Below are 17,369 nucleotides of genomic sequence, written 5' to 3'. Positions count from 1 at the left end.
TTGCCTGTCTGTCTCTTCCATGGGGCTCGGCACCGGATCACAGCTGGCCGGCTCTGGCTTCACAGGAGCCCCTGTCTCCAAAGACCTATTTAATTTTCTCCTTCAAGGTGGTGTTAGCAACACCCAGAAGATGCTGCCGGCTGCCTTGGACGAGTGGGCTGCGTGTCCTTTCCACCACTGACGTCAGCTTCTCTCCCTTAATTCCCCCTCTGGGACCAAAGCGAGTGCAGGCGCTGCCAGCTCTGATCAGCGTTAACAGCCTGCTCTCCCAGTGTGTGGCAGCGCTCTGCCTTGCCAATGTCACCCCCGACTCGCGCTGCCTTCGTTAGCCAAGCATCCATGGGTGGTGGGAGAGCACTACCCTCTTCCAACTCCCCGGGAAGGGCCCGTTGCCAGCAGAGAGTCCCCATTTCTTGCACGTAGGTGTGCTGAGATGGCAGCTCAGCCCCTGTAGAAATGGCTGACTCCTTCTCTCTCGCTCTCTTTCTGCCTTTTTTTTTTTTTTTCTCTCCTCCCTGCCTTTGCTGTTGCCTACGCGGTTGTGTGGGGAAGGCAATCGGCTCCCGTGCTGCGGATGGCTTTATCTGTAACTCTTCCATCTGCTCACAGCAGCTCACAAATAACCACGGGGTGCCAGAGGAATTATGTATTTGGAGCTCAAGTTTCTGCAGTCTGGCAGGGCAGCAGCTCTGCGCTGGGCTCATCCGTTCCCGCAAAGGCCAGCGCCTGCATGTGGAGGGCTTAAGGCAGCCGGCGCGGAGCTGGGGTTGTGGCCAGGGCCAAATTCCGCTCCCCGTTGCCGTCTCCAGGCCAGGTTGAGTTAGACAAAGCCCCAGCCCTGAGCCAGCGTGGGAGTCCGGTCCTCTGCGAGCTGCCAGTGGGGAGCAGAGGTTGCTGCCGGCCCTGGGTCCCTGCACCCCGGTCGGGCGGCCGAGGGCTCCTGGCACGAAGCCGCCTTCTGCATCGGATGTTGCTGCAGGAATAAAATGGGAGGCTGCAGGGTGCTAGGGACGGACCTCCTTTCTGCCCTGCTGTTTGCTGTCGCCCACCCAGAACAGCACTTTCGGACAGGTTCTCCTCTCTGGGAAACGCTGGCCGATGCCTCCCAGAACCACGGCTCCGGTGGTGGCCGGGGACGATGCTCCATAGCCCAAGCCGCACCGGGAAATGCCTCCCGCTACCCCACTGCCTTCGGCATTTGGTAAAATGCTTACGAGCGGGGCCGCGTTTTCTTCATTTCCTGCCTGCTCCTGCTTCCAAGGAAACAAAATCCCCCAAGCCAGGGCTGAGGTTTCTCATTTAAATGTAACCCAGGCCAATAACCAGGGCTGCTCAGCCCTCCCTGTAGCCCGGTGTTCCCAGCCTGGCCGCCCACAGTGGTGCAGGGGGATGTAGGGGCTCACGCTCCCTGCCGGGATGCACCCATCGTGGGCACCCCAGTAAATCACTGGGAGCAGAGACCCATCCCTAGGATGCTATCTGGGCAATGGGCAGCTCTTGGCTCTGCCCCAGGCAGGTCAATTGGGGTTTGGGGTGCTGGTGGGAGGTTTTGGGGTAGCAGCAACCTCCCTCCCTCCTCCAATCTGGCAAAGCTGCCTTGTTTTTGGTACCAGGGCTTGAGTGGAGGCTCCTTAGCGGGTGGCTCTTGCCTGGCAGGGACCGGCCATGGCTTTGCCGTGGTTACTGCCAGCTCTCTTGCCCGGCATCGCTGCTCCTGGCAAGGTGGCAAAGGGCAGGCGGTGGAGCTGTAGCCGAGCCCCGCTGCTGCCAATGGGACAGGGGCTGCCCGCAGCAGATAAGGGGAAAAAAAACCTTCCCGGACCCCCGTGCCCTCACTGCAGCATAGGCAGGGTTTGGAGGCAAGAGGCTGCCTGTGGCTTACAGCATCTGCTGGGAGCTGTAGTGCTGGGCAGGGGGTGCCTGGGGAGGGCTGGGCCTGCCAGATGTGCATGCACAGCTGGGGTGACGGCATGCCAGTGCCTTTATCCTGCTCACAGCCTCTTAGCTCATGTTTTAACCCCAAAGATGGGCCATCGGTCCCTCCCGAGCCTCTCCTTCACATCGGCGGCGTGGGGGTGGCTGCTCAGCGCTCGGGCGCCTTCTCGGATGGATTTGACTGGGTTTTTTATACCTCCGCTTTCTGCATCTTTCTCCACCAAAAAAGGGAGCGGGCTGGGCCCTGCTGCGGGCTGTTTACCTCCCCGCTCGGTGCCGCCTGCTCCGTTCCCTGAAGGCCTGGGAACAGCCAGGAACATCTCCAGAGTCACTGGCTGGTGTGCCGGGAGAGCAACCAGCACCACGGCAGGGTCGGGGTCTCAGCTTCCTCCACCCCCATGTTCAGCCTCGGCTTTCCTCATCCATCCTGGCAGGAGGGAATTGGACACAGGTAGGAGCCGAAGGGTGCATTTCCAAGCTGGGAAGTGGCACATAGGGCAGCCACGCGCTGATCGACGGCCACCGTTGTGTCTGGTGGCAGCGGGGGACGGGGCTGCGCGGGGTGACGTTCTTGGGGCACCCATGGTGATGGGTACGAGGGCTCAGTGCAGCCTCCAGTTCCGAGGGTTCCTGAGTTACTGGGGCTGGGTTGTGGTGGCTTTTGATGCCAGGCTCACCCTAGTTACCGAGTCCTGTGAGTATCCCTCCCCCCCAGGTGAATTTGGGAAGCCCCATCAGCTCCAGCGCAGCCTTGTGCCCACCCCACCGCCGGCTGTGGTGGGTGGGAGCCTGAAGGGGGGGGTCTCAGCAGACCTGCACGGTGCTGCCTTTATACCACATGCTTGCGCACCCTGCAGCGAACCCCAGTGTGTCACCCTGTCCCCTAGAGGAGATGGCAGGGACCCCAGGGAGCAGAAGGGACCGGCCAGGCTTGCCCACCGTGGAGAAGCAAAGGGGCTGCGGCTGCTCCCTCTGAAGACATCAGCAGGGGAAGCACGAGGGAGAGAAAAGCTATTTAAGCTGCCGTACAATGTTGACATAAGAACAACCAGGTATAAACTGCCCATGAATAAAGCAGGGCTGGGAATTACAGGATTTTTTACTGCTGGGGGAGGTGAGCTCGGGAATTATCCCCCAGCTGAGGGATGGAGGGTCCTCAGCTCAGCCCTGGGGCACAATAGGTGCCTCAAACCCCTGAGCTTTGCTCCTTTTCTCCTGACTTAACGTTGGTGGGGACAAAGGGAGCCCCAAATTCCCCAGCCCCGACGCCAGCGCTGAGCCCAGCCCCTGGAGAGCAGGAGACGTCGGTCTGCGGGTCCTTCAGCCTCTCGCCAGCCCCATCTCCCCTCGACGCTTGCTGCCGTAACCCCTTTCCAGCGCTCAGCTCGGTCGAGAAGCGGAAGGAAATCTTTATTTCCTTTGCAATAAACAGCACCAACCCTCCGGGCTGCCACCAGGTCCCTGAGCCCAAGGTGAAGCCAAGCCTCGGGGACCGGCACGCATTCTGCACCGCCCGTGCCGCAGCACCCAGCCGGGCTCCGGCTGCTCTTCAGCCCTGGGCTCTGCCACATCCCGGCGTGTCTGTGGATGCACAAATGCCTGTAAGAAACCTGCTGCTCCCTGACCGGAGTGGGCAGGGGCACGGGGGGCTCTCGGGGCGCAAAGCCCTGCTACCGGAGGGGACGAGCTGCCCTAATTAGCTTTGCCATCGTTAACCCTGCCTTCCCCGCGATAAGCGCCGCACGCAAATGGCGTGGGCAGCAATGACGGGCGTCCCAGGCCCTATTTGCACAGTGGTTCTCGCAGCACGGCCACCTTGGCGCGGGGGTCCCGGGCAGAGCCCCGAGTCCTCCCGTGCCACCTTTGCCAGGAGAGGGGCCGGGGTGCAGGCAGCTGCCCGTGGTCTTGCTGTGATGGAGGCAGCAATAACAGCACAAGGCTGGATGCAGCCCTTCTGCCTGCTGGACCACTCCGGGGATGAGGGATGAGGATGAGGATGGCCGGAGCCCTCGGTGCTGCTCCCCCAGGGCCGGCTCCTGCTAACAGGATGTGATGGGTGGGGGTAGTGCTGTCGCTTGGGATTTCTTAACCGGGAGCGGGGAGAAGGCCCTGCCTGGACTCGGGGTGACGGTACGGGGACCTCAACTTGCTTCCCACCCCCATCCCCTCCCCAGCATCAAACAGCTGCATCTCGTATCACAAATTACTTTTATTCCCCCTCCCCACGGTTGTAAACATAGAAGCAGACCCCCCCCCCCCCTTACCCCCGCTCTGCAGCATCCCACCGAGGGGTCCCCATCCCAAGGGGCCTCTTCGCATCCATCTGCCCCACCCACCCAAAAAATGTGCAAATCCAAATAAAGGCTTTGGCAGGGGGGAGGGGGGGCACCCCTGGGTGCCATGGGGAGGGGGGGCAGTACCCAGGAGCCCCCAAAGCTGCTGGGTTTGGGGGTGCAGAGCCTCCGGCAGCACCTTCTGCCCAAAGGCAGCGAGCACTAGAGGGCAGCAAGCCCCAACGCTGGGCCGGTGGGAGGGCGGCATTAAAATCATATTAAATAATAATTAAAAAATAATAAATAAATTGATGAACAGCTGGGAGAAGGGGGTGGGTTTGAGTCCCTCCTCCTCCAGCAAGTGAGCCTCTCCCCCCTCCCCCAAAACGTACAAAATATATTTTAACTATCTGAGGTAAATAACGAGGCTGTAAAAAAAGCAAGAGGGGAGTGAACGTTCCTGGTATCGCCCCCCCTTAAAAAAATAAAGCATCATAAATAGTTTTAAAGAAAATATGAGGATCTCCCCCTTCTCTCTCACGCGCGCACGCATAAATATAGATTATATTATGGATAAAAAATATGTTTTTCTCTCCTGTAAATTCAAAAAGTGGAAAAATAGAGGAAGAGAAGGGGTTGTGCCCAAAAGGACGGGGCTGGGAAGAGCTGCTTGATTCTGAGAGCTCCCGTGATGTGTCTCTGGGAATGAAAAGGGGAAAAAAAAAAAAAAAAAAAAAAAAGAAATTCCCCCAACTGCAATCGGTAAGTGAAAGGTGCAGAGAGGCTGGGGAGGGGGGGGACGACGTGTCAGACGTCACTGGGGGAGCGGGACCGGAAAGGCATGGTGGAGGAGAAGCACCCGCAGCACACGGTCCACAGCACTTTCTGGATCTCCTGGTTCCTGAAGGCGTAAATGACGGGGTTGATCATGGAGTTGTAGGTGGCGGGGAGGAGGGTGATGTAGGTGTAGAGGGCCGGGTAGCTGTAATCCCCCAGGAGACAGTAAATGGTGAAGGGCAGCCAGCACGAAGCGAAGGTGCCCAGGATGACGGCCAAGGTGGCGATGCCTTTTCGGGTGGTGACGTAGTGGGAACTGGCCAGGAAATGTCTCTGGACGGCGATCTGGTGGGCGTGCCGGCAGACGATCTTACAGATCTGCACGTAGAGCTGGAGCATCACCGCAAAGACCATGAAGAAGGAGACGGAGAGGATGATGAGGTGGTTCTTCGTCAGGGGCTTGACGATGCTGCAGGTGGAGGGCTCCTTCAGGCAGTTCCAGCCCATGATGGGCAGGAGCCCGTAGCAGATGGAGGCTCCCCAGGTGAGGATCAACATGATGTAAGTCCTGGTGACCGTCTTCTCCGAGTAGTAGGTCAGGGCGTTGTAGAGGGACAGGTAGCGGTCGATGGTGATGGTCAGCAAGCTGCTGACGCTGGCCGTGAAGGAGGTGACCAGAAGCCCCACCGTGAGCAGGCTGACCGCTTCCGACGGGATGAAGTAGACGAAGGCAAAATGCAGGATCAACCCCAAACCGGCCAGGAGGTCGGCGGTGGCCAAGCTGCCGATGAGGAGGAACATAGGAGCCCGGAAAGCCGGGGTGTAGAAGATGACCACCACCACGACGGCGTTCTCACAGGAGATAATGGTGCCGGAGATGCAGAGGACGACGTCCCACGGGTTCAAGGCGAGGGGTTGCGCCACAGACTCCAGGTCCAAGGAGCTGCCGCTGCCGTTCCTGGCCGTGAACCAGCCTTGCTGGTCTTCGCTGGAGTTGGGGGGCCCTTCCTCCATCATGCTGGCGGAGGCTGACCTGCTGCAGCCAAAAGCAAAACCAGCCCCCTCCTCAGCACACCCTGCCTGCGGTGGGGACCCACCCGAGCTGTCCCTGTGCCACCCAGCCAGGGACAGTCCTGCCTCACCCCAAAAGTTGTCTCCAGGAGGGGGGGGACAGAGCGGTGGGCGTTGAGGGGGTTCTCCGAGGGGATTTTTCTGGACAAGGTGGTTTGGTTTTCATTCTTTTGCAAGCAAAGAAAAATAAATAGGTGAATAAAGGGGGGGGGGGGGCAGGGGGGAACCCCCACTCAGCCTGCTCCTGCCTGCATTGGCTGCTGGGGTTTCTGCACTGCGTGATTTTGGTGGATAAATACAGGGGAGCAGGACCGGCCCTGGCTCGTCCCGTCCCCCCCCCCCCCCCCCCCCCCCGCGAGGGCTTCGGGGCCAAACTGAGGGGATCCCAAACAGCAGGTGAAGGGGGCAGTCCCGCTCCCCCGGGACCGGCACCCCGGTGGGGAGAGGCGCCCTCTCGCCCCCCCCCCCAACCGAGGGGAATCCCCCCCCCCCCTTGCCTTGGGGGTCTGGGCAGCCGGGCAGGCAGCACAACCCCGGGGGGGGACACGACACGACACACAGGGACGCCGCCGACGACAGACGGACACGGCTGCCCCTCGCCCTCCTTCCCATAGCGCTGCGCTTTGCCCAAGCGTGCTCACACCCCCACCGGTGTCCGTGACCGTGTCCCGTCCCCCCCCCCCCCCGGTGCTGGGCACTCACCTGCCGGGATGCTCGGCCGTGGCCCGGGCTGGGGGCCCGCTGCCATGGGCGCCGCCGAGTTATAGTGACCGCCGGGGGGGGGGGTGATGGTGGTGGCGTGGGGTGGGGGGGGGAGGTGGTGGTGGTGGTGGTGGGGGGTGACTCACCACCAACCCCCCACCCCCCCCCCCCCCGCAACCTCCTCCTCCTCCTCCTCCCCCCCCCCCCCCAGCCCCGTTCTCCCTGCTGTGACGTCAATGGCGCGCCGGAGCCAATCAGCGCCCCGCGAGGCAGCGCGGGCGCGCGCGCGCCGCATAGTAATCGCGCCGGGGATGGAGCGGCCCATTCATAAAAAAAAAAAAAAAAAAAAAAAAAAAAGAGACAAGACATCACCACCACCACCCCCCGGCCCCCCCCGCCCGCTCGCCTCCCCACCACCCCACCACCCCCACCGCAGGCCCACGCCGCCCCTGGGACCCCCCCCCACCCCAGGTCCCCCCCGCCACGTCCTTGCAAAGCCCTTGCAGAGCCGTGCTGCAGAGGAGGGGGGCGCCGGCTCTCCCCCCCCCTCCCCCCCCAGTCCCCCCATTGCGGAGGTTTGGGGGCTCCGCTTTACACGCTGGGCGTGGGGTGTGTGGAAGGGGGCGGCCCGGGGGAAAAGGGAGGGGTGGGGGTGGCGAAAGTGAGTCCTCCCCCGCACAGCCGGGGGGGCGCAGCCCCCCTCCGCTTCCCCCGCAGCTCCCCGCGGTCCGGCTTTCCCACGCGGGCCTGAATAATTCATTGCCGGGAGAACCGGGAAGGCCTGGCCCGGCCCGGGGGGGGGGGGTAGGGGTGGGGGTGGGCTGCGGGAAGGGCGACTGGCAGGGAGCCCTCCTCCCCGGGGAAAGGAGGAGAAGGAGGGAGAAGGCGTGCGCACCCCCGGGACTCTTCCCCTGCGCCGGTTCCTCGAAGCCCGGTGCATTTCAGCCCTTCCCCGGCAACCTGCCCCCGCCGCGGGGGGGCGGGTTCGGCCAGTCCCGGCGTGCCCGGACCGGGCTGAGCCGCTGCCGGGACCCCGCGGGGGTCGGGAGCTCCCGGTGCTCCTGGGCTCGGCTGCAGCCGCTCCCTCGGAGGCCGGCCTGGGGCTGGGGGGCAAGGGAGGGCTCGGCTCGGCTCGGCTCGGCTCGGCTCGGCTCGGCCCGGCTCGGCTCGGTCCGGCTCGGCTCGGTCCGGCCCGGCGGGAGCTGTTCGCGGTGCTGAACGTCGGCGCGACGGCGCGGCCCCGGGGAGGGTGGCGGTGCCCCGGGCTGGGGGCGGGGGGGGGCGAGGGCCGGGAGCGGGTGTGCGGGGGGGGGGGGGGTTGCAGGGCGTTTGGCCGGCTGTGGGCATGCAGGGAGTGCAGGGAGTGCAAGGTGTGCAGCGCAGGATGCGCAGCGAGAGAGTGCAGGGAGTGCAGGGTGTGCAGGTTGTGCAGGGAGTGCAGGGAGTGCAGGGTGTGCAGGGAGTGCAGGGAGTGCAGGGTGTGCAGGGTGTGCAGGGAGTGCAGGGAGTGCAGGGTGTGCAGGGCACTCAGTGCTCGGGCAGCGCGTTGTGTGCGCAGGGCAGGGTGTGCGGTGAGGGCAGGGTGTGCGGTGCAGGGTGTGCGGTGAGGGCAGGGTGTGCAGTGAGGGCAGGGTGTGCGGTGCAGGGTGTGCAGTGAGGGCAGGGTGTGCGGTGAGGGCAGGGTGTGCGGTGCAGGGTGTGCGGTGAGGGCAGGGTGTGCGGTGCAGGGTGTGCGGTGCACGGACAGTGTGCAACGAGTGCGGTGAGTGCAGGGTGTGCAGCGCGTGCAGGGTGTGCAGCCCATGCAGGGTGTGCAGGGTGTGCAGTGCACAGACAGTGTACAGTGAGTGCAGGGTGTGCAGTGAGTGCAGTGAGTGCAGGGTGTGCAGTGCACAGACAGTGTGCAGTGCGTGCAGGGTGTGCAGGGTGTGCAGTGAGTGCAGGGTGTGCAGTGCAAAGACAGTGTACAGTATGTTCAGCATGTGGAGTGCAGGATGTGCAGTGTGTGCAGTGCGTGCAGGGTGTGCAGTGCGTGCAGGCTGTGCAGTGCACAAACAGTGTGCAGTGTGTTCAGTGTGGGCAGTGCAGGGTGCGCAGTGCAGGATGTGCAGTGAGTGCAGTGTGTGCAGTGAGTGCAGGGTGTGCAGCGGGCAGGCAGTGCGCAGGGTGTGCAGTGAGTGCAGTGTGTGCAGTGTGTGCAGTGAGTGCAGGGTGTGCAGCGGGCAGGCAGTGTGCAGGGTGTGCAGTGAGTGCAGTGCGTGCAGTGAGTGCAGGGTGTGCAGCAGGCAGGCAGTGCGCAGGGTGTGCAGTGCGTGCAGGCTGTGCAGTGCACAGACAGCGTGCAGTGTGTTCAGCGTGGGCAGTGCAGGGTGCGCAGTGCAGGATGTGCAGTGTGTGCAGTGAGTGCAGGGTGTGCAGTGCGTACAGGCTGTGCAGTGCACAAACAGCGTGCAGTGTGTTCAGTGTGGGCAGTGCAGGGTGCGCAGTGCAGGATGTGCAGTGAGTGCAGTGTGTGCAGTGAGTGCAGGGTGTGCAGCGGGCAGGCAGTGCGCAGGGTGTGCAGTGAGTGCAGTGTGTGCAGTGTGTGCAGTGAGTGCAGGGTGTGCAGCGGGCAGGCAGTGCGCAGGGTGTGCAGTGAGTGCAGTGTGTGCAGTGTGTGCAGTGAGTGCAGGGTGTGCAGTGGGCAGGCAGCGCGCAGGGTGTGCAGTGAGTGCAGTGCGTGCAGTGTGTGCAGTGAGTGCAGGGTGTGCAGCGGGCAGGCAGTGCGCAGGGTGTGCAGTGCGTGCAGGCTGTGCAGTGCACAGACAGCGTGCAGTGTGTCCAGCGTGGGCAGTGCAGGGTGCGCAGTGCAGGATGTGCAGTGTGTGCAGTGAGTGCAGAGTGTGCAGTGCGTACAGGCTGTGCAGTGCACAAACAGCGTGCAGTGTGTTCAGTGTGGGCAGTGCAGGGTGCGCAGTGCAGGATGTGCAGTGAGTGCAGTGTGTGCAGCAGGCAGGCAGTGCGCAGGGTGTGCAGTGCGTGCAGGCTGTGCAGTGCACAGACAGCGTGCAGTGTGTTCAGCGTGGGCAGTGCAGGGTGCGCAGTGCAGGATGTGCAGTGTGTGCAGTGAGTGCAGGGTGTGCAGTGCGTACAGGCTGTGCAGTGCACAAACAGCGTGCAGTGTGTTCAGTGTGGGCAGTGCAGGGTGCGCAGTGCAGGATGTGCAGTGAGTGCAGTGTGTGCAGCAGGCAGGCAGTGCGCAGGGTGTGCAGCGCGTGCAGGCTGTGCAGTACACAGACAGTGTGCAGTGTGTCCAGCGTGGGCAGTGCAGGGTGCGCAGTGCAGGATGTGCAGTGAGTGCAGTGTGTGCAGTGAGTGCAGGGTGTGCAGTGGGCAGGCAGTGCGCAGTGTGCAGGGTGTGCAGTGTGTGCAGTGAGTGCAGGGTGTGCAGTGGGCAGGCAGCGCGCAGTGTGTGCAGTGAGCGCAGGGTGTGCAGCGGGCAGGCAGTGCGCAGGGTGTGCAGCGTGTGCAGGCTGTGCAGTACACAGACAGTGTGCAGTGTGTTCAGCGTGGGCAGTGCAGGGTGCGCAGTGCAGGATGTGCAGTGAGTGCAGTGTGTGCAGTGAGTGCAGGGTGTGCAGTGGGCAGGCAGTGCGCAGTGTGCAGGGTGTGCAGTGTGTGCAGTGAGTGCAGGGTGTGCAGTGGGCAGGCAGCGCGCAGTGTGTGCAGTGAGCGCAGGGTGTGCAGCGGGCAGGCAGTGCGCAGGGTGTGCAGCGCGTGCAGGCTGTGCAGTGCACAGACAGCGTGCAGTGTGTCCAGCGTGGGCAGTGCAGGGTGCGCAGTGCAGGATGTGCAGTGTGTGCAGTGAGTGCAGGGTGTGCAGTGAGTGCAGGGTGCGCAGCGGGCAGGCAGTGCGCAGCGTGCGCAGGGTGCGCAGTGTGCGCAGCGTGCGCAGTGAGTGCAGGGTGCGCAGCGGGCAGGCAGTGCGCAGCGTGCGCAGGGTGCGCAGTGTGCGCAGCGCGCGCAGTGAGTGCAGGGTGCGCAGCGGGCAGGCAGTGCGCAGCGTGCGCAGCGTGTGCAGCGCATGCAGCGTGTGCAGCGCAGTGCATTCAGGGAAGCAGGGCGTGCTGGGGCTGCAGCTCCAGAGCCCCCCCGGGACCGGGCCAGCCCCGCCTTTCCCACGGTCACGGCAGCGTGCAGGCAGCGAGGGGGGGCGGCTAAAGGGGACTGCACCCCCGGAGCGGGCCCCCCCCCCCCCATGGGCCGGGCCCCCCGGGGCGGGGCTGGGCGGGACAAGGCGGGGCCTGCCCCCCCCCCTCCGGCCCCCCCCCCCCCCCCTCCCCTCCGCCACCGGGGCCGCCTCCCGCGGGCGCGCATGTGCCCGGGGCTCCGCTCCGCTCTCCCGGGAGCTCTTCGGCTTCGCAGCCGACAACGTCCCGCTGGGACCGGGTCGAACCGAGCCGGGTTGAGAGCTGAGCCTGGCTAAGCCCAGCACAACCGGGCCGGGGCCATGGCCCCGCCGTACGCCGGGGCGTTGCGCTGCGCGCTGCTCTGCGCGCTCCTCTGCGCGCAGGGACCCGCACCCACCCGCGCAGGTACGGCCGGGGAGCGGGGGGTGGGTGGGGGAAGTTTGCAGCTTTGGGGCAGCTGAACTTTTGGGGAGGGGTTCTGTTTTTTGGGGAGGGGGGTCCCTTCGCCTGTGATGGGGCTGGGAGAACACCGTTTCCTCGGCTGGCCCCGGTTTGGGGGCGAGAGGGGTGTCCGCTCCCGGTGCCAGCTGGGGGGGGGGGATGGGACCCCCAGGGCCTGGAGGGGTCCCCTGGGCTGCTGTGGGATAAGTGGGGTGCAGGGTCTGTCCCCCTTTCCAAAAAGCGGGGGGGAATCTCGTGGTTCGTGGCGGTTTCTGTGGGGGGGGAGCGGAGCCGTCATCCTCCTGCCTGGGGTGCCTGCAACTCCGGGCATGAATTATGCAAACCCCAGGCCTGCTTTTGCTCCCCTTCTCCCATCCCCCCGCTGCTCATGGGAGACATTTCCACCCTGACTTGTCCCACTGGGACCCACGTGTGTTCCCAGAGCACCCATTGGGATGGGGCTGACCTCAGCAGGCCCCACTGCCCCCCCTTTATTTCCCTCTCCCTCCCCACACCTGACGGAAGGAGCGGGAGTTGACAACGATGGGCTCAAACGTCTGTTCCTGTGCCTGCCGCGATAAAAATAACTTAAATTATAAACCTGCCTTGAAACCCTTGCGAACAAAGTCCTACTTTCCCATTGGTTCCCAGCAGGTCTCTAAATGCTGGAGGGGGGGCCCGGCGGCGTGCCCACCACGCCGTAGCCATGGCAATGGGTCGGCAGCATCCCACATCGTGCCTTACGCCACCAGTTGCCCCCTTTGCTTTTGCTCTGGGGGGCACTGGGGGAAGAAAAGGGCATCTGGATTCAGCCAGGCATGGCCCAGGAGACCAGGAGGACCCTAAAAGTTGGGGGGGGGGGGCGGAGTTGCCCACCCCAAAGGGAGGTGGTGTGGTTTTGGCTGTGCAAAGCGCAGGGATGGCATGCCGGCAACGTGGCAAAGCCAAGCGTGAGGCCGGGTCGGTCCCTGCGTGGCCGAGACCCCTGGGAAGCCAATGCAGGGGGTTAGCAGCCCCCAGCACCATCCTGCAAGCCCTGGGGGAGGGGTTGTTTGTCCCCTGAGAGCCTGGAAACGTGTCCAGGGTGGAAATGGAATGACTCCCAGCTCTTTCCTGGGATGGTGCAAACGTGGGCGTTGGGACGCAGCGAGGTGCAGGCAGGGCCCGGCCGTGGCTCCTCGTTGCAGCCTCCCTCGTCGACAGTCATCGCTGTAAATTAATGATGAGTGTGTGTGTGTGGGGGGAGAGCTCGTGGCAGAGCAGCTCCGCAAACACCCAAGTGACTCACCACCATTGCTGGGGCAATGGGGAGTGGGGGGTCCTGTGGGGTGGTCTGGGGGGGGGGGCAGAGGGGTAACGCTGCTCGGGTAACCCCAACCGGGCTACTGGGAGCAGCTGGGCTGGTGCTGCCGCCTCGTCTCTTTTAAACCTCTACCAAAAGAACCCAGGCTGGGGTGGGCTTGCCGTGGCTGCAGGCGATGGGGTGAGGTCCGCGTGTCCCGGGTGGCTGTGGGTGCTGGGAACTGTGGGGTGCGGGATGTCCCCTCTCTGGAGAGCTCGTGATGCTACAAAGACACCTGCAGCCAGCCAGGATGGGTCAGTTAATGGTTTTGGTGCTGCGATAGGTGCCTTCATCCCTCCTGCTGCGTGGTGAGAAATCCTCCTCCGTGGAGCAGAGGGTCAAGCCCCCACCCCAGCTGATTTGGGGACGGATGCTGGCCTGGACCTCACCCCTTTCCCCTGGCTTTGGCAGGAGAGTGCAGCGAGCTGAGGTCCTGCGAGACATGTACGGCCAGCACCGCCTCACACAACACCACTGGCTGCATCTGGATGGGCTGTGGGACCCCCGAGGAGCCAGGTGAGGGGGGCTCAGCTGTGTGGGGGTACAGCGAGGGACTCCTACCTGCCACCAGCCTTCTGCAGCCCCTGCCACTGGGCTGGGGCCGTGCCGGGATGGCGCTGGCAGCTCAGCACCCTTGGGTGCCTGGTCCCAGTTGCTTTCCATGGTCAAGGTCCACCTCATCCGACCCATCCTGGGGGGAGGCAGGGGATCCGTGCCAGCCCAGCAGGCAGGGGTGCAGGATTTTGGTGTGTGCTGCTCCCAGTTTATAAAGCCCTTGTTTGGGGCTCTTCCCCGCAGGGGTGCAGATGCGAGCCCCGACTCGCAGCCTCTCGGATGGACGCCCACCCCTGGGAATGAGTCCTCACCATCCCAAACCCTCAGGTGCCCAGGGCAGCCCTGGGCCCAAATGCCAGCAGTTGCACTGGGTGCCTCCATGGGCTGGTTTGCCAGGGATCCCTTGGGAAAACCCCGCTCCCTTTTCCCGCAGAGATGGGGAGCTGCATCCAGAGAGGAGTGGCAGCGCGGGAGACCTGTGTGCTTTACAACACCAGCACCCTGTGTCGAGGTAACCCCGCTCCCCCCGCGAGAGTGGGTCCCCCCCCTGGACCCCAGCAGCCCCCCCCCCAAGACCCAGCAGCCTTCGGAAAGGAGGTGCTGTCGTGGGTGCCGGCACCGTGGGGATGAAATCCCACCCCTGGGACAGGGACGTGGGGCGGGGGGTACATGGCGATGTCCTTTGACAACCTTTTTCCCCCCCCTTCCCTCTGTCACTGCCTCCGGCAGCACTGAAGTCCCCCACCGGAGAGCCTCCACGGTCCCATAGCAAGGAGCCGGCGACACATTCCCCAAGTGAGTGGGTCGGGGAGGTGGGAGGTGGTGGGATGGGGTGGGGGGGTCTGGGTGCCCCAGGGGACAGTGGCCAGTGGGATGGGACAAGCCGCTTCCCTCTGTTTTTTGCATCCCTGGAGAGGGATGAGCAGAGCCGCTCTTGGGGTTGCATCCATGGAGCTTCAACCTTGGCTGTGCCCCAGGAGGTGCCAGCGCTGTCCCCAGGGTCACAGCTCCGTCCCCATCCCTCCTCTCTGCCCTGATCAATGCTGCCATGGGCTACAGTGATACCAGGATGGGGCTGGAGGGGTCTTAACACCCTTCAGCCCCCCCCCCCCCCCCAAGAACCATTCCTGCTGCCATCCTTGCTGGGAAATGCTGTCTCCAGCCGGGTAGGAGCAGGGGCTGGAAGCGGATCAGGAGTCTCTTCCAGTAAGCGGGAACTGGAGAGCGTTGGGCTAATTACGGCGGGTAACCGGAGCCTGGAGCCCTCTGAATTATTGATCCCACTGGGATCCTTTCACTGCTGGCTCCTCTCCCGTGCGGTGCCGGCTGCTCTGGTATGGGAAGGGGCTGAGCCCATCCTGGCATCGCGTGGTGATGGGGACATCCCAGCCCTGTGCAGACACTGGGGTCTGTGCAGACCCCAAATCCTTTCTCCTTGGCAGGGACATCAGTACCCCAGGGATGCCAAAAGCACCCATAACCCCCCCCCCCCATTTTCCCCTGCCATTAGGGACCACCACCACCAGTGCCCCATTGACAGGCAGCCCCGAATTTCACCCACCCGGCTTTGACACGGCCAGCTTCATCGGCGGCATCGTGCTGGTGCTGAGCGTCCAAGCCGTGGTCTTCTTCATCATCAAGTTCATCAAGTCGAAGGACAGCACCTACCAAACGCTGTAAGGCTCCCGCGTCCCCGGCCGGGATGGAGTGGGGGGGACCCGTGCCAGGTCATGCCTTGGCCAAGCCACCCTTAAAGCCAAAACTGGGGGTCAGCCCCGGTCCGTGGGGCTCCGTGGCCCGTCTGGCCGTGTCCTGTCTCGCTGCTGAGTGTTGTCTCCCGTGGCTGTTTGTGCCGGTCCGTCCTTGCCCGGCGGGGGGAGGATTTGGGAGATGGAGGGGCTCGTCCTCCCCTGCCTGTCCCCTCGCTGGTGTCCGGCTGTCCTGCCGCCGCCTCTGTCTGTTGCTGCCTGGCCGGATCCTGACTCTGAGCCCCGTGGGGAGTGCGGGACCCCCAAATCCATCCCTCTGAGGCTCAGCCAAATGGGGGCCCGTGCTCTCCTCGTGCCTGTGTGCCATGGGGCTCGCCGTGTCTAACGTGGGGGGCCGTGCCCCCTCTCTCTTTCCTTGCACGCTGCCAGAGAGGACAACCAGTAGGTTCTGGGTGCTGGTGGAGATGGGGAGGGGGCTGCCCCCCTGCACCCCCAGAGCTTCACCCTTCCCTCGCCCCTCTCCGGGGGGGAATGGCGTGGTCCCTCTCTCCTGGTTTGCATGAAGGGGGGTTTCCCGGCTGGTTTGCTGTTTTCCTGGGAGTTGTTAGCGGTGGAAGGGAAGGGGGTGTCCCCCCTCAGCCCCCTTTTGTGCACGGAGCCCCTGGTGGGATGCAGCCGATGCACAGCCCCTTGGTACCTCCGTGCCCCTTCTGCCACCTGCGCGAGGTGTCCCCGACCCCCCTCCCCAGCCCCACGGTGGCAGGGTGCAAGTCCCCCCTCCCCCTGAGCACCCTTGGCAGGGTGGGAGCTGCAGGGCCCAGTTTGGCCCCAGTTAGAGAGCACCCAGCAGCCCCCCCTCCCCACCCTGCGCACCCCCTGCCCCATTGCCTCCCCACAGCCTTGGGGCTCGCTGGGGGGGGGGGCTTGGGGTCCTCCCTTCCCCCGGGTGGGCTCTCAGGTGCTTTTCCCTGTAGCATTTTGGCTGGAGCACCCAGGCCCCTGCTCCGACCTCTCCCAGCCCCTGCCCGCCCCGGCCCCCCCCCAGCCCCTCTATGCCGGCCGGAGAAGCGGAGCCAGGGCCTTGCTGTGTGCTTTTGCTGTGCCTCTGTGTTGCTGTGGGGGTGTATGGGGGGGTCCCCAGCCCTGCCCCCCCCTTCTGTGTGTTGTTTTGGGGAGGGGGGGTGCGTGTCGTGTGCCGTGGGGTGAGACTTGTAGCTCGGGCTGCCCCAATTAAACTCTGCGAGGTGGTGTCTGTCTCGTGTCCGGCGGGGGGGGGGGGGGGGGTGTTCGTGTAGCTGGGGTGGAGGTGCAGGGGGGGGGGGGGCACAGCTGCAGAAAGCCTGTGCCCCCCCCCATCTCTCCCCTGCGGTAGCTCCCACCCAATTCCCATGTGCAGGGCCAATCCTTCCCCATGGCATTGCCACCCACATGGGTGCAGCGGGGTGGGCACTGGGGCACCCCCCCCCCCCCCCACCTGCACCCCACTCCCTGGGGGCTGCGAGGGGCTGGACACCCCCCCCCCCCCCCCCCCCAAAGGCAAAACCACCCGGGCCCTTTCTGCTATGCGCTCTTCTCTGTCCGCTGCACCAGGATCTGAGGCCACCGCGCGCCCCGGGCTGGGGGAGATGCTGCCCTCGTCCTCCCCGGGGCAGGCGGAGAAGAGGCCAGCGCTGCCACCGTCCCCGCCTGGTGCCAGCATCCCTGCCCATTGCTGGACTGTCCCCCCCACCGACCCCCCCCAGCGTGGCCACAGGGCCCTGCAGAGCCCCACACCACAACTATGCAAAGCTGGCTCTGTCCCCAGCATGGCTGGGGATGCTCGAGCCGGGGGGGGGTTGCACCCAGCGTGGCCACGGTCGCACCCTCTGGCTGCTCCCTGGGGTGGGGGCAGAGCAGGGTGGAGGGGGTGCAGCTGGGCACAGGGGTCCCATCCAGCCCTGAATCCCAGTCTTGGGCTCCCCCCAGCCCTGTGCTTGCCAGGAGCCTGGGGGACCCAGGGCATCCGAGGACACGTGGCCACGGCTGGCAGTGGGGTGGCCCTTTGCCGGCCAAACCCCCAGCCCCACGCCGGGCAGAGCCCGAGCCTGCGCCGGGGGGACAGAGACCCAATAAAGGATTTTCCTCCTATTCCTGGTGTCCGTGTTGTCGTCACCCATCACCCCCGGAGCCCGAGGGGCTGGTGCTGCCCCGGGAGATTTTGGTTGCAAACTTCGTACCTGCAGTTGGGGACGTGGCTGTGTCCTGTCCCCAGGTTGGTGTTGGTGGGTGGCCCTGAGTGACTCCAGTCCTCCCAGCGACCAGGGGAGGGGAACCAGTATGGGGATGGGAGGTACCGTGCTGGAAGATGGAGCAACAGGACATCATCCCCTCCTGTCCCGGGGATCTCGCCCCGTGG

At 64.5% G+C, this 17,369-nt stretch overlaps 3 protein-coding genes across 6 annotated transcripts in view; 2 read left to right on the top strand and 1 right to left on the bottom strand.

Annotated features, from left to right (window-relative positions):
- Nucleotides 1-2,437, top strand: part of WASF2 (WASP family member 2) — a 37,405-nt gene extending 34,968 nt beyond the window's left edge. The window contains exon 11 of one of the 2 annotated variants that reach the window (XM_049819709.1): nt 2,165-2,437. In XM_049819709.1, coding sequence (XP_049675666.1) covers nt 2,165-2,431 — 267 coding nt within the window. In that variant the 3' untranslated portion in view covers nt 2,432-2,437. Of the gene's footprint in view, nt 1-107 lie in introns of both variants that reach the window. The other variant, XM_049819710.1, reaches the window with a different exon arrangement.
- A 2,214-nt stretch (nt 2,438-4,651) lies between these two features.
- On the bottom strand, nt 4,652-6,842 carry GPR3 (G protein-coupled receptor 3). 2 transcript variants are annotated; one of them, XM_049819718.1, is made up of 2 exons: nt 6,759-6,842; nt 4,652-6,021 (listed from the first exon to the last, which is right to left on the bottom strand). In XM_049819718.1, the coding sequence occupies exon 2, from the start codon at nt 6,000-6,002 to the stop codon at nt 5,016-5,018; it is 987 nt and encodes a 328-aa protein (XP_049675675.1). In that variant the 5' UTR covers nt 6,003-6,021; nt 6,759-6,842; the 3' UTR covers nt 4,652-5,015. The 2 variants fall into 2 exon arrangements, with proteins under 2 accessions (XP_049675675.1, XP_049675676.1); XM_049819719.1 differs by having other exon boundaries at nt 4,652-6,018; nt 6,759-6,841.
- Nucleotides 6,843-11,085: 4,243 nt separating this feature from the next.
- CD164L2 (CD164 molecule like 2) lies at nt 11,086-17,077 on the top strand. Of its 2 annotated transcripts, none has more exons than XM_049819721.1 (6): nt 11,086-11,332; nt 13,122-13,226; nt 13,699-13,776; nt 13,995-14,060; nt 14,776-14,941; nt 16,565-17,077. In XM_049819721.1, the coding sequence occupies exons 1-6, from the start codon at nt 11,248-11,250 to the stop codon at nt 16,569-16,571; spliced, it is 507 nt and encodes a 168-aa protein (XP_049675678.1). In that variant the 5' UTR covers nt 11,086-11,247; the 3' UTR covers nt 16,572-17,077. The 2 variants fall into 2 exon arrangements, with proteins under 2 accessions (XP_049675678.1, XP_049675677.1); XM_049819720.1 differs by lacking the exon at nt 16,565-17,077 and adding an exon at nt 15,404-16,222.
- The last annotated feature ends 292 nt before the right edge of the window (nt 17,078-17,369 follow it).

The sequence above is a fragment of the Accipiter gentilis genome, chromosome 17 (genome assembly GCF_929443795.1).
Source record: "Accipiter gentilis chromosome 17, bAccGen1.1, whole genome shotgun sequence".
NCBI lineage: Eukaryota > Metazoa > Chordata > Aves > Accipitriformes > Accipitridae > Astur > Astur gentilis.
Note: the sequence above shows the minus strand (reverse complement) of the source record. Positions and strands in the feature narration are given on the sequence as shown.

Coding starts and splice junctions, on each gene's coding strand:
- GPR3 (XM_049819718.1), bottom strand. CDS start 6,002: ATGATGGAGGAAGGGCCCCCCAACTCCAGCGAAGACCAGCAAGGCTGG.
- CD164L2 (XM_049819720.1), top strand. CDS start 11,248: ATGGCCCCGCCGTACGCCGGGGCGTTGCGCTGCGCGCTGCTCTGCGCG. Junction 11,333..13,121: donor ACCCGCACCCACCCGCGCAG/GTACGGCCGGGG, acceptor TGGCTTTGGCAG/GAGAGTGCAGCGAGCTGAGG. Junction 13,227..13,698: donor TGGGACCCCCGAGGAGCCAG/GTGAGGGGGGCT, acceptor CTTTTCCCGCAG/AGATGGGGAGCTGCATCCAG.